The following is a 14,553-nucleotide window of genomic DNA, read 5'->3' on the forward strand; positions in this document are numbered from 1 at the left end:
TCCAGATATTGACTGGAACTTGTGGGTTGGTCACTCACACACTAGTCAGACTTTTGTGGATTTATTGGATGATTGTTTTCTGCAGCAGCATGTTCGAGAGGCAACCAGAGAAAGTAATACTCTTGATCTGGTTATCAGCAGTGATCATTCGTGTGTTAAGAATTTGCAGATAAACGAATCACTAAGTGGCAGTGATCACAGTGTACTGATGTGGGATTTACTTAAAGATTTAATTACCATCAGGGGAAAGGAAAGGGTTTATGCTTCCGTAAAGGTGAGTACTGTGGCCTCCGACAGTTTTAAATTCGGTACAGTGGGATCAACTGACGATGTTACAAACAGTAAATTCTAAGTGGGAAGCATTCAAGGAATTAATCGTGGATGCTACTAAAAGTTTCCTAAATGGTTATCTAATGAACTAATGAGACTCGTAACGAGAAGAAAAATGCATGGGATGCATATAAATTATCAAGCGACTCAGAAGCCTATGGCAGATATAAGCTAGTCTGTAATCAAGTCACAAAGGAAGTTAGGCAGGCGAAGGCAGATTACGAGAAATCTTCGGCAAAGGACGCAAACAAAAACAGCAAAGAGTACTTTAAGTTTGTAAACTCTAGAAGGAAGGGGATGAATCACATTGGTCCATTTAACATACGTCGTTCGACTATTGATGATCCTGCTCAAGTAACTCATAAACTGAACGAGTATTTTGCATCTACATACAGGAGGAGTTATTGAAGGAGGGGAATGCCAGACGTTTATCAAACTCTAACAGGGAGCTAAATGATTTTGTAATAATTGAGAGCAAAGTGGAGGAGAAATTGTTGAAGTTAAACATAAAAAAGGCACCTGGGGCAGATGGAATCTATCCAGTTATAATGAAGGAGGCAGCAAGGGAAATAAGCAAACCCTTAGCCATAATAATGCGAGCATCTTTAGAGTCAGGGAAGGTGCCCATGGACTGAAGATGTGAAAATGTATCCCCAGTTCACAAAGGGGGTTTCAAAGGGTGACACAAATAATTATAGACCTGTTATTTTAATTTCTGTGCCGCGGAAAATAATGGAGTCACTGGTTAAAGAGGTGATACAGGATCACTTAGACAAGTCAGCAGTAATAACTCAGACACAGCATGGGTTTGTTAAGGGGAAGTCTTGTTTGACCAATTTGATTGGATACTATGATGCGGTCACAAAGGAACTAGAGGCAAAAACAATTTTGATATCATATACTTTCATTTCAGGAAAGCTTTTGATACTGTAGCCCATGGAAAGTGCTGTACAAACTGGAGCGGTATGGCACTAAGGGCAAGTAACTGCAATGGATAAAGGGATGGTTAAGTGGGAAACATCAGAGAGTGGTAATAAATGGACACTGCTCTAAGTGGACTAATGTTATTAGCGGAGTCCTCCATGGTTCGGTGCTGGGCGTATTGTTGTTTTGTGTATTTATCAATGATATTGATGAGGGTATATCAGGCTTAATGTCCAAGTTTGCAGATGATACAAAGTTGGCAGGGTTGTTAATGATAGTAAAAACAGTATGCTACTGCAACAGGATCTAGAAAATTTAGGCAGATGGGCTGAGAAGTGACAACTGTAATTTAATAATATGGGTAGCAGTAACCCAAGAGACCCGTACCAACTGTGTGGCACTACACTCAGGAGGTAGAGAATGAAAAAACCTTGGGGGTAATTGTGCAGTCAGATATGAAGTTCTTTGAGCAGTGCAGATGGGCTGGCTGAGCAGGGCATGAAGTTTTGTCAATGATATATAGGAATTTTTCTTGCAGAGACAAGGAGGCGATTATCCCTTTGTATAAGGCAATGGTCAGGCCACACCTTGAATACTGTATACAAGTCCGGAGGCCTCATTTTAGGAAGGATGTAGAGTTGCTAGTACGAGTACAGAGAAGGGCAACAAGGTTACTGAGAGGAACAAAGTGGTTCGCTTACGAAGAAAGACTTAATTTTTGCAATTTGCAGCATCTGGAGACTAGACACCTGCGAGTTGATCTGATCGAGGTGTATAAGGCCTTGAATGGTTTGAGCAGGCTCAATGCTGACGGGATACTTCTGCTTGCTCAGATTAAGAACCTGGAAAGGGGGGAGGCATAGATTCTAATTGAGGAAACACAGTTGTAGAATAGATGTGGGGAAGTTTGCCTTTAGCCAGCGGATAGTTGATTGCTGGAACAGACTTCCATCTGTATCTGTGGAAGTTGACAGCTTAAATAAACTTAAGGGTGAACTGGACAAACCTTTGGATTCACTGGGTGGGTGAAATGGGCAGAGATTTTTTTTTTTTTTTTTTTGGCCTGATGCTGTATAGGCTTGCTTTTTTGCATCATATGCCTAAAGTAATGCTAATGGTGCGTAATACAAATTTGAATCCATTTCCAGGTGATAGAGTATATATTCAAGTTGTTTTTCACTAACTGGAAACACGCCCTCTTCAGAAGATGATAGCATACTCACAAAACTGTAATCATTACGGAATTTGCTATTCCCGAGGAGTTGTAGTTTGTACTTTGTTTCAATGAACTGCAGTCTGCCATCGCTGTTATGCATAATTTTCGAATATAGTTTAAAAAAAACAAAAAAAATGTTGTTCTTGTTTATACACCGGCACGACCAGCAGATCAGTGGAGTTTACAATAAATCAATCAGTAAAAAATTCAGAGTTACAGGGCTCAATAACGTCCACGATTGAGGTAAGAGATTACCTCAATCTTTTTCGTGGGATGCTTCCAGTCAATTCGCTCCCATAGGTAACGAATAAAATAAGGTGAAAAAAACGAATTAATGAATTCCCTCACTCATAGAGATACGACCAAATCCGATGCGCAACGGAATCGAAAGCCGAGACCCCGAGCCCTGACCTTGAAAGATATCAAACCACCGGAGCAAGACCATGAGTGCGAGAAGATATCGTGTCAGAATGAATAGTTAAAACTGCTTCCGATAATAAATAATTAAAATCACAATTAAAAACTATTAAAATTAAACGGATTAAAAGTTACGATTTGGATGAATACTCAAATTTAAACGAAATACACAGCTGTTTCTCTGCAGAGGAAGGGAAACAGCTGTGTATTTCGTTTCATGATCTTGCTGCGGTGGTTTGATGTGTTTCGGGGTCGGGTTGGGGCTCTCGGCTTTCGATTCCGTTGCGCATCGGATTTGGTCGTATCTCTATGAGTGATGGAATTCATTAATTCTTTTATTTTTTCACCTTTTTTCATCTTATTTTATTCGTCACATATGAGAGAGGATTGACTGAAAGCATTCCAGGAAAAAGAGTGAGGTAATCTCTTACTTTTTAATATAATAAATCAATCAATACAAATGTTAATTGTATTTAGCAGTCATGGGCCACTCAAAGAGTATGTGCTACTGCACTCGCGCTCTTGACCAGTCTTGCCACAGTTCTTCAAAACGAGAAATTCAGAAATGAACAGAAATCAGCGAGGGCGCAGTGCAGCTGGTTCAATGAAGTTTTAATGCAAAGTCCAGGGAAATGCATATGACATGCCAGTCGTGAGCGTAAAATATCAATTTCAACAGTGTGTAACACGTTACGTCGCACGTAAGGATGGAACCATGCAAATCATAGTTCGTGATCATTCTGTACATTCGATAAGAACGCTATGTGATGCGTGATATTATTTTCACTGCACAACTGTTTTACCGGTAGTGATGTCCACGTTTGTGAATGGGGGGACAATGATAATTTTCCCATACCAACACTTACCATTTCTCTCAGAAGTGAGAAATGGTGGCGTTTTACTAATAGGAGCTCACATCTGGTGAGTATGGGCTTGGCACACCCAGGGTCCTGAGCTGGATATCGTAATTCTTCTCGTTCTGGTTGATTCCCTTCTACATCTCTCTCTCTCTCTCTCAGGGAAACTTAGAAATTTTTTTTGACTGGTGCAGCAAAAGCCTCAGGCTTCCTTGCACCGTATGGCTAATATAATTATAATAAAATAATAATAATAATAATAAATACAAAGGTTTTTTTCTGTATGCCCATTATTTTCCCTTAGAATATTGGTCGGAATTTTCCTAGGCATTGCATTGATTGCATGATAATGTTTTTTAAATAACGAAATTTCTTGCTGTTTGCAGCAGGGTTGGTTGCGTGCAGAAATTTAAAAGGAACGGATTTTTACCCATTAAAGTGTGTATGTGGGGGGGTATATTTTGGTATATAAATAAGGGTATAAACAATGCATATGGACTGCAAGTGGTTTGCTTAAGGCAAACCATAGCCCAGTGGCAGGGCTGGCTCTAGATCCTACCAAGGTAGCCGTAAGGTGGTTAAAATTTAATTGACATAAGTTGTTAAATACGAACTTGATAAATAAATTGATATGATAATATAAAAAAATCGATAACAAACAGTTGACTAGCGATGCCTGCACTGAGTTGACATGAGTTTTGTGGAGCCTAATTCATAAATCCTAGCAGGCATATTATTATTATTTTCATCATTAGCCATATGGTGCAAGGAAGCCTGAGGCTTTTGCTGCACGAGGCAAAAAAAAAAAATTATGAGTTACACTGAGAGAGAAAACAAGAGTCAGAAGTAGAAGGGAATTACCAAGAAAGAGAAGAATGGTGATATCCAGTTCAAAACCCTGAGTGTGCCAAGCCCATGCTCACCAGATATGAGCCCCTGGGGTTGTATATATATATATATAAAGCAGAATTAACAGTAATATCCAAATAATTTAGATAATTTTAAATCATTTAAACAACTGATATATTCGGGACATATATATATATATATATATATATATATATATATATATATATAGTAGTGCATCTAGCAGTGCCTATTTTAGACGGTGCCTGTGGTAAGTGCGTCACTTGAGCACCCCTAGTTCCAGGTATGTCCAGTGGTAGAGCGCGAGGATACGAAAGTGCATGTGCTTTGGATACCCGTGGTTCAAGTTCGCGTGACTACTAAATACACTATAGGATTCTTGTGAACCTCTCTGACACTATGTAATCCTACCTGAATATGAACAAAAAAAAAAAAAAAAGTGGATGTCTAATTATCCATAATGAAATTGCCAGAATGAAATGCTCCAAGCATAGCCATTTATATTATTTTTTTACTAGAAGTTAATTATGTGCTAAATAAAAGTAATTTATTAAAACTTAATTAACTGAAACATACGTACAATGATAAGCTATAAAATAGCTCTGATTAAGCAACCAATTATAGCGAACTTCAATTTTAAAAAATATTGAAACTGGCTAAATAACCTTTGTAAAACAGACGCTTCTCTACCCAATAGTTTCCACTTGAGAGTTTCCGTTAGACTCCGTTTTAATGCTTGTATACAGTATGTATCATATGCATGCCTTTCAATTACATTATATTTATAAAATGATTTGTGTGTGATAATTCAATATAAGCTTCCAATTTACACGAAATAAAAGGGAAAATGCATTTTAATTTCATGCCTAGGAACGGAATTTTCCCCGTGACTATTAATGTCATTCCTTACCTAAAGTGTGCGAGGGCCCTAATGATAGCTCTGGCACCAATATATTGGGTCTGTATTCCTCCTTAAGTTTGTGTTTTGCTCCGAAAATCAGGTCGAGTTTCCGGGAGATAAAACACTTTCGCCCGAGCTCAACCAACTAAGCCACTGTTCGAAAAAAAAAAAAAAAACGCTCATAAAACTTCATCCCCTAGAGGCAATCTGGAAACTCATTCGAACTGAGTCCTTTTCCACACAGTATTGAAAAAGGCAATCGTATTAACTGCGTACCGCTAAGTAAATTTGTTTTTGTTAATGCTTGCATACAGCAAGCGTAAATAATGGCGAAACTATCATACCGCAAGGTTCACCAATGCATAGGATTTAAGGGCTATAGATGGTTGATTTGCTTTGTTAAGATCATGTGTGTGCCGTCTCGGCAAGCTAGGTTGGAGCCCAGAATTAATGGTTTCATATCTGTGATCTTACTAGATATTCATAATTCACCTATGTGATCTCGCCTTATATTCGTAATTCATTACTGTTTGCCTGCTTATTTTATCCAGTTTAATTATATTTCTATAGTGCAATTATTGCGAACTGTAACCTAGTTCAAGTGTATCTACTAGTTTATACAATTTCAATGCTTCGATAGTTTGCTTAGAGACACATGAGTGAGTAGCAAGAACCCTAGTACCGTTCGCGTTAGGCAGAGCCAGGGAAACTTACTGATAGTGCTTCCTGAATGTTGACCCGGTCGGAAGGTGTTGTCAATTTATTTGGTGCATTTTTTTAAATCCGTATATCAGTACAGGAATGACACCAGTTGGTACAATAAACTGGATTTACTCTAAAGTGACACGTTAACTTTGCGTCTTTCATATTCACTGTATATATGCAATCAGCATATGTGATATCAAATTTCGACATATAGAGCAGTATTGGCAAATATTGTGAAAATGGACGAAGTGCTCGTTTTATTACTTTTATCTTTAGCCATGCTTATCGGCTGTTATCTTGCTGGAAATATCCCTCTAGTTGTCACTTTATCTGGGGTGAGTGATTTTATGCATATAACTATGAAATTGTTCCCGCTCAATACTAAGCATTATGGTTGGGAATAAGTATCGTTGATGTTAACAGTATATTGTATATACAATATATTGCAACGTCAGCAATGTTAACGTTTGCGCTTCTGATTTTTTATTTTAATTACGATCTATGTAATCAGTATAATGGAGACCAGGTGTATTGATACTACAATGCACTATTAGTCTTGTTTCAGATCAAAATTTTGACGCACACTATCAGATTGCAACTTTTTGCAATTTTTCATTATACAAGTGACGGCCATGCGGGAAATTTTCAAAATGTGAGCATGGCAAACCCTCTTGTGACATTCGTTTTCTCCTCCACTTCTATGATAATATAGAGGGGTCACTACATGACCCTCATTTAGAAAGGTCTGAGTTCGAATTCGTTAGAGAATTTTAACACCTTCAGTCCGTGCTGTAGTTAGCGGATCTGTGTCGGAGTATATGGAGGGACCCCCCTCCCCCAATGGGTTTTTCATTTCACACAACAAGCAGATTGGCCCTGTTGAATTGAAAATGGAATGCTACAGCCATCTATTTTCATTCATAATACTTGCTAAAGGCTCTTGGTTCTCAAAAGGAGCCTCAAATAGATTTTTCTCCAAAAATTAGTGCATTTATATAGAAAAAGCTATGAAAATCATTTTTAAGTAAAAAATACATTCAGATTATTCTCCACTTTTTTGTGCCCTATTATTATTATTATTAGTATTTATTATTTTTATTAGCAATTGTAGTAGTATTGCTGGCAAATGATGCAAGAGCAAGCTTATACAGCATCAGCCAAAAAAAAAAAAAAAAAAACACCCACTATTCACCTCATCTGCCCATCCTCTCTAATAATATTCTAGCTCTTTCTTTCATATCCAACCTACACTTACAACAGCAGATGATAGTTTGTTCCAACAATCAATTACTCTCCAAGTAACTCAGGGGGTCTCACATCTGGTGTGTATTGGCTTGACACACCCAGGGTCCTGAGCTGGATATCATCATTCTTCTCTTTCTCGGTGATTCCCTTCTACTTTTGCCTCTCTCTCTCAGGGTAACTCGGGAACTTTTTTTTTTTTTTTTTTTGATGCAGCATAAGCCTCAGGCTTCCTTGCACCATATGACTATTAATAATAATAATAAATAATAATAATAAAAGCTAGCTCAAGGGTATATCATGCCCCAAGGCCACATTGATTGATGGTGGCCCAATGTTTCTTGTTGTCTTTATATCATCAAAGTTTCTTGCGAAGACCGACTAACTGGTTAAAACAAATTTATTAAAATAAAAATGATATATACATAAGATAAAACAGAAATAAAATAAGATAAAAGCATTAAAATACAATAAGATAAAAGAGTTAAAATATATATAATGAAAGCGTTAAAATACATAGTAGCTTTCGAAGCAAAGTGCTTCTTCGTCAGTTTTTTTTTTTGGTACAGGCCATACATTAAACGAACATTAGAAAACAGGCCTTGTGCGTCGGGTTGCATTATATCATCAAAGTTTCTTGCGAAGACTGACTAACTGAAAATGGATGGCCACAGCCATAACATTTTCATTTGCTTTTACCAGGGGCTTTAGGTTAAGGCTGAGTAGGCACTGGCCTAGGGGCACCAATGCCACCTCCGTAGCCAGGTGGGAAGGAGCAGCAGTGCGTAGCACACGCTTCTTGAGTAGACCGGGGTTCGAGCCCATCGCCACCAAATACGGAGGATGCGGAAAGGTCAGGGAATGACCACCGCATATCCCGGAGCAATATGGCCTTAGTTGCTAATGCTCCTAAAAAAAAAAAACCAAAAACCAAAACCAATGCCACCCCTCCTCCCTTAAACAAAGACAACAAGATTAGAAAACAGGCCTTGTGCGTCGGGTTCCATTATATCATCAAAGTTTCTTGCGAAGACCAACTAACTGGTTAAAACAAATTTATAAAAATTATATATACGTAAGATAAAACAGAAATAAAATAAGATAAAAGAGTTAAAATATATATATAATAAAAGCGTTAAAATACATAGTAGCTTTCGTAGCGAAGTGCCTCTTCATCAGCTGATGAAGAGGCACTTCGCTATGAAAGCTACTATGTATTTTAACGCTTTTATTATATATATTTTAATTCTTTTATCTTATTGTGTTTTAACTCTTTTATTTTATTGTATTTTAACGCTTTTATCTTATTTTATTTCTGTTTTATCTTATGTATATAAAATTTTTATTTTAATAAATTTGTTTTCATGTTTCTTGTTTCCTTGTTTCTCATCAAAGTTTCTTGTGAAGACCGACTAACTGGTTAAAACAAATTTATTAAAATAAAAATTTTATATACATAAGATAAAACAGAAATAAAATAAGATAAAAGCATTTAAATACAATAAGATAAAATAATTAAAATATTAGCATTAGCATTAGTAGAGGCATATGATGCAAGAAAGCAAGCTTATTCAGCATCAGCCAAAAAAAAAAAAAAAAAAGAAAAAAGCACAACCACTACTCCCATTTCACCCCTCCGTTCGTTTGAAATACCTGTCCAGCTGAGCCTTAAATTTGTTTAGGCTATCAACTTCAACAACAAGTGATGGAAGTCTATTCCACAAACCAACTGCCTGCTGGCTAAAGGCAAATTTCCGCACATCTATCCGACATCCGTCCTTCCTCAATTTGAATTTATGTCCTCTCAGGTGATTATTCTGAGCAAGAGGAAGAATCCCATCGGCATTGAGCATGCTCAAGCCATTCAAAGCCTTATACACCTCTATCAGATCACCTCGCCGATGCCTAGTCTCCAGACTCTGTAATTTGCAAAACTTAAGCCTTTCTTCGTAAGAGCAACCCTTTGTTCCATTGACTAATCTTGTTGCCCTCCTCTGTACTCGTTCCAGCAGCTCTACATCCTTCTTGAAATGAGGTCTCCAGACCTGTATACAGTACTCAAGGTATGGCCTGACCAATGCCTTATACAAGGGAATAATCACATCCCTATCCCTGCTAGAAAAATTCCTGTATATCATTGACAAGACACCATGAGTTACTCTTGCAGCTCGTCTGCACTGCTCAGAGAACTTCATATCTGCCTGCACAATTACCCCCAGGTCCTTTTCATTCTCTACCACTGTCAGCGTAGTACCACAGAGTTGATACGTTGATCTGGGGTTACTGTTTCCCATATGTAATACTTTACATTTGTCAATGTTAAACTTCATTTGCCACCTCTCAGCCCATCTGCTCAACCTTTCCAGATCCTGTTGCAGCAGCATAGCATCAGTAGTGTCCTTAACAACCCTGCCAACCTTTGTATCGTCTGCAAACTTGGACATTAAGCTTGATATACCATCATCTATATCATTAATAAATACAGAAAACAACAATGGACCCAACACTGAACCCTGAGGAACTCCACTAATAACATTAGTCCACATTGAGCAGTGTCCATTGATTACCACTCTCTGTCTTCTGCCACTCAACCATCCCTTTATCCATAGCAGCAATTTGCCTCCAGTGCCACGCTGCTCCAATTTGTGCAGCAGTCTTCCATGCGCAACAGTATCAAAAGCCTTTCTAAGATCCAAATATATAATATCAAAGTTATTCCCTGCATCCAGTTCTTTTGTGACTACATCATAGTATCCAATCAAATTGGTCAGACAAGACCTGCCCTTAACAAAACCATGCTGTGTCTGAGCTATAACTGAATTCTTGTCCAGATGATCCTGCAGTGCTTCTTTAACCAGTGCTTCCATTAATTTTCCTGGAACCGAAGTTAAACTAACAGGTCTATAATTACTTGTGTCAGCCTTTGATCCTCCTTTGTGAATTGGGGTTACATTTGCACATCTCCAGTCTATGGGTACCTCCCCTGAGTCCAAAGAAGCTCTCATAATTATGGCTAGGGGTTTGCTTACTTCCTTTGCTGCCTCCTTTAATATAACTGGATAGATCCCATCCACCCTGGGTGCCTTTTTTATGTTTATCCTCAACAATTTCTCCTCCACTTTCCTCTCAGTTATTAGAAAATCATCTAGTTCATTGCCAATGTTTACTTCACCCTCGACATTCCCCTTCCTGAATAACTCCTCATGTGTGAATGTAGATGCAAAATACTCGTTTAGATTGTTAGCCACCTGAGCAGGATCCTCAACTGTTGAACCATCAACATCCAGTGGACCAATCTGATTCATCCCTTACCTTCTTGAGTTTAAATAGGTAAAGAACTCTTTTCTGTTTTTCTTTGCATCCTTTGCCAAGGATTTCTCATACTCTGCCTTTGCCTGCCTAATCTCCTTTGTGACTTGGTTACAGACCAACTTATATCTATCATAGGCTTCCATGTCACCCATTAATTTGTATGTATCCCATGCATTTTTCTTCTCTGCCATATGTCTCATTAGTTCATCTGACAACCATTTAGGCCTGAACCTTGAACAATATTTCTTGGTTGGTATGTAAAGCCTGGTAGTTTCCAAGATTAGTTCCTTGAATGCTTCCCATTTTGAATTTGCTGTTGGTAACATCATCAGTTGGTCCCACTGTATAGAATTTAAATACTGTCTCAGACCATCATAGTCGCCTTTACGAAAGCAAAAACCCTTCCCTTTACCTCTGATGGTAGTTACCTTCTTGAGTAAATCCCACTTCAGCACACTGTGATCACTGCCACCTAGTGGTTCCTTTATCTGCAGATTCTTAATGCATGAAGAATCACTACTGATAATCAGATCAAGAGTATTACTCCCTCTAGTTGCCTCCCGAAGCTGGTGTAGAAAACAGTCATCCAATAAATTCACAAAAGCCTTGCTAGTGTGTGAGTGACCAACCCACAAATTCCAATCAATATCTGGGAAATTAAAATCCCCCATTATAAGACTCTGATTTACTGGCCCATTCTATTTCCCTGTACAGTATGTTATTATACTCATCAGAGTCATTAGGCCTATAGCACACACCCCTACTCTCAATTTTGATTTACCCATGCTTATGTCACACCAAACTGACTCGACACTGCCCTGTCCATCGATGTCGACTGGCTTCACTTCCTTCGATTTTATGTGTTTTTTAACTAATAGCATAACCCCTCCTCCCTTCCTATCCTTTCTGTAGATGTTGTACTCCCCAAATTCCAGTTCTGCATTCCTTATATCTGTGTGACACCATGTCTCTGATATCCCAACAATATCTGCCTTTGATGTTTTGAGCAAAACCTCAAATTCATCAAATTTATTTACTAAACTCCTAGCATTGGTGTACACGCAAGTATACATGCACCTGTTTCTATTCTTAGCTACCCTAACACAACCCATGTGTTTACTTGTACCGCAATGACTTCCGGCAGTCTCTGAAATATCCTGCATATTGTTTTTCAGGCTTCTGCTCATTCCAATAGAAGCTGTGCAAGAATCTCTTTCACCTCTTTTTATATATATAATAAAAGCATTAAAATACATAGTAGCTTATTTTATTCCTGTTTTATCTTATGTATATAAAATTTTTATTTTAATAAATTTGTTTTAACCAGTTAGTCGGTCTTCACAAGAAACTTTGATGATATAATGCAACCGGTCGCAGAAAAACTTCATTTCCGGCACTGCACAGAAAAACTTCATTTTGGACTGTACAGTTAGCTCTAGATTTTTTTTGTTCTACATTTACATTTACTCCCCTTACTCTTCTTATATTGTTGTGACACCATACATTGGTTGATGTTATAATAATGATGATCATCGTTGGTGATCATTATTGTGTTTGGAGAATCGGAATTATCTTTCTAGTGCTGCACTTAAGCTGAGATTTTTATTTGTTAAAAAGAAGAGTCAGTTGAAGAAAATGTATCATCGGGATCTCTAGTGTTAGTATTAGTTGTAGCAAATGATGCAAGAAAGCAAACTTAGAGCATCAACAAAAAAAAAAAAAAAAAAATCGGCAATGCTTATTACCTGCCCATCCCTTCTTACAGTTTCTCTAGTTCTTCCTTGAATTTATTGAAACTACCTAACTTAACAACACCAGATGAGAATTTGTTCCAACAATCATTGGAATTGCTTTCATTAAATTCCAACAATTGTTGGAATTTGACTGAAGGCAAATTTCATGAGTAACTTCATGAGTTGGTCCCATTCTGTAGAATTAAAAACTGTCTGAGACCACTCTAGTCACTTTTATGAAAGAAAAAGCCTTCATTTGGCCCTTGATGCATCAATACACTGTGATCATTGCTACCTAGTAGGTCTTTTATATGCAGATTCATGATGTCTGAAGGTTACTGTTGATGATCAGATCAAGAGTATTGCTTTTTCTTGTTGCCTCTGTAACGTGATGGTGTAGAAAACAATCATCCAATAAATCCACAAAACTTTTGCTACTACGTGAGTGACCAAACCATAGGGTCAAGTCAATATCTGAAATGTTAAAGTCCCATGTTATTACACATTCTGATTTACTGGCCCCTCTCTATGTTTTTATAGTTGTTTGTTATATTCGTCACAATCATTAGACTAATAACCAATTCTTATTTTTATTTTCCCATTGCTTATGTCACACCAAGCTGACTGAACATTGCAGTGGTCACCCACATCCACTGGATGAAATGCCTTTTATTTATGTGCTTTTTAATGAAGAGGCTTAACTCCCCCATCTCCTGGCATTTCTGTACACATTGTCTTTCATATTCAAATTCTCAGATACTTATATCTGAGTGGCAACATAATCTCTGATATCCCCACAATGTCTGCATTTGATATCTTTAACCAGTACTATAAATTCATCAAATTTATTTACTATGCTCATATCATTAGTGTACATGCAAATATAAATGACTCATTTATATATATCATTGCATTCCAGGCTGCTGCATGTTACTATTAGAGCAGTGCAAGAATCACTCTCATCTCTGCTCTTGCGGCTACTGTTAATCTTATTAGTTTGTGCCCCTCCAATTGAATTTTTCTGACTCAGCTAATACTGCCTTGATAGTATCAACAAACTCTCTTTTACCCCTTCTATTTCAGTGTATCATGTCCCCATAGACATAGTCTAACCTGCTAACAAGCACAGACCACGCTGAGAAAAATTGTACCCCGCAAGTCTTCTACAGTCTCCAGTGCTGAATTGATTGACAAGGTTCTCATCATGTACTCTCTCCTATTTTGCTGATAGATTTGGAAAAAGTGTGTGCAGACACTGTCTTTGAGAGATGTATCTTGTGGATATCATTTTGAAGTTCTTGCTGTGATTAGTTATTTGCTATGTCATTATGCCGTCTTGATGATTTTGATTGCTCCTGGGCCCCATTCTTTTGTGTTCCCTGAGTTCTATGTATTAAATCTGCCTTTCTTTTGAGTTCCTGGAGATTCTCAATAGGCTTTTCTGAAGGCTGGATGGCCAAAGAATGCAGTCATTCTTTGGCCATCGTGGCCATCATCAGTAGATTGTTGATTGCCTTAACATGTTTGCTGCCTTCACACATATATATAAAACAGTAGTAGGAGTGATGTGCTGCAGTGCATATCTGCATTCAGAATGCAGCACCCAAGTGCTGTGCTGCAATGCATATCTGCATTCAGAATGCAGCACTCAAGTGCTGTGCTGCAGTGCATATCTGCATTCAAAATGCAGCACCCAAGCACTGTGCCATAATGCATATAAGCAGTTATTTTTAAGCAGTCAACCAATGAGTTCTGTAAATGTAAAGGTGCATAGAATTAACAACTGCTCAGTATTGGCATACTGATTGAATGCTTTGCAGTAATGCTTGACTTTTGTTTATAGACTTGATGCACAGTTTTATTTGTTCTTGCTTGTGTTGATGTTAGTTTATATATGTGAATAAACTTTTTTATAAAATTTTCAAGATTTGTTCTGATTTACAGCTCAGCACAAAAGTAAATGTTCACTTTTAGCATTGAATTCAAAACTTTTAATTTTCAACCATTATGTATGAACTTTTGGATTGCTGGGGATGTTGGAATGTTGAT

At 37.7% G+C, this 14,553-nt stretch overlaps 1 protein-coding gene across 1 annotated transcript in view; it reads left to right on the forward strand.

Annotated features, from left to right (window-relative positions):
* Window positions 1-6,070: 6,070 nt before the first annotated feature.
* Zip102B (Zinc/iron regulated transporter-related protein 102B) overlaps window positions 6,071-14,553 on the forward strand; it is an 82,957-nt gene continuing 74,474 nt past the window's right edge. The window contains exon 1 of the mRNA XM_090386871.1: window positions 6,071-6,552. Within this exon, the coding sequence (XP_090242997.1) occupies window positions 6,457-6,552 (96 nt within the window). The 5' untranslated portion in view covers window positions 6,071-6,456. The remainder of the gene's footprint in view (window positions 6,553-14,553) is intronic.

The sequence above is a fragment of the Mastigoproctus giganteus genome, chromosome 12, assembly GCF_048544385.1.
Source record: "Mastigoproctus giganteus isolate SK-2022 chromosome 12, ASM4854438v1, whole genome shotgun sequence".
In the NCBI taxonomy this organism is placed as follows: Eukaryota; Metazoa; Arthropoda; class Arachnida; order Uropygi; family Thelyphonidae; genus Mastigoproctus; species Mastigoproctus giganteus.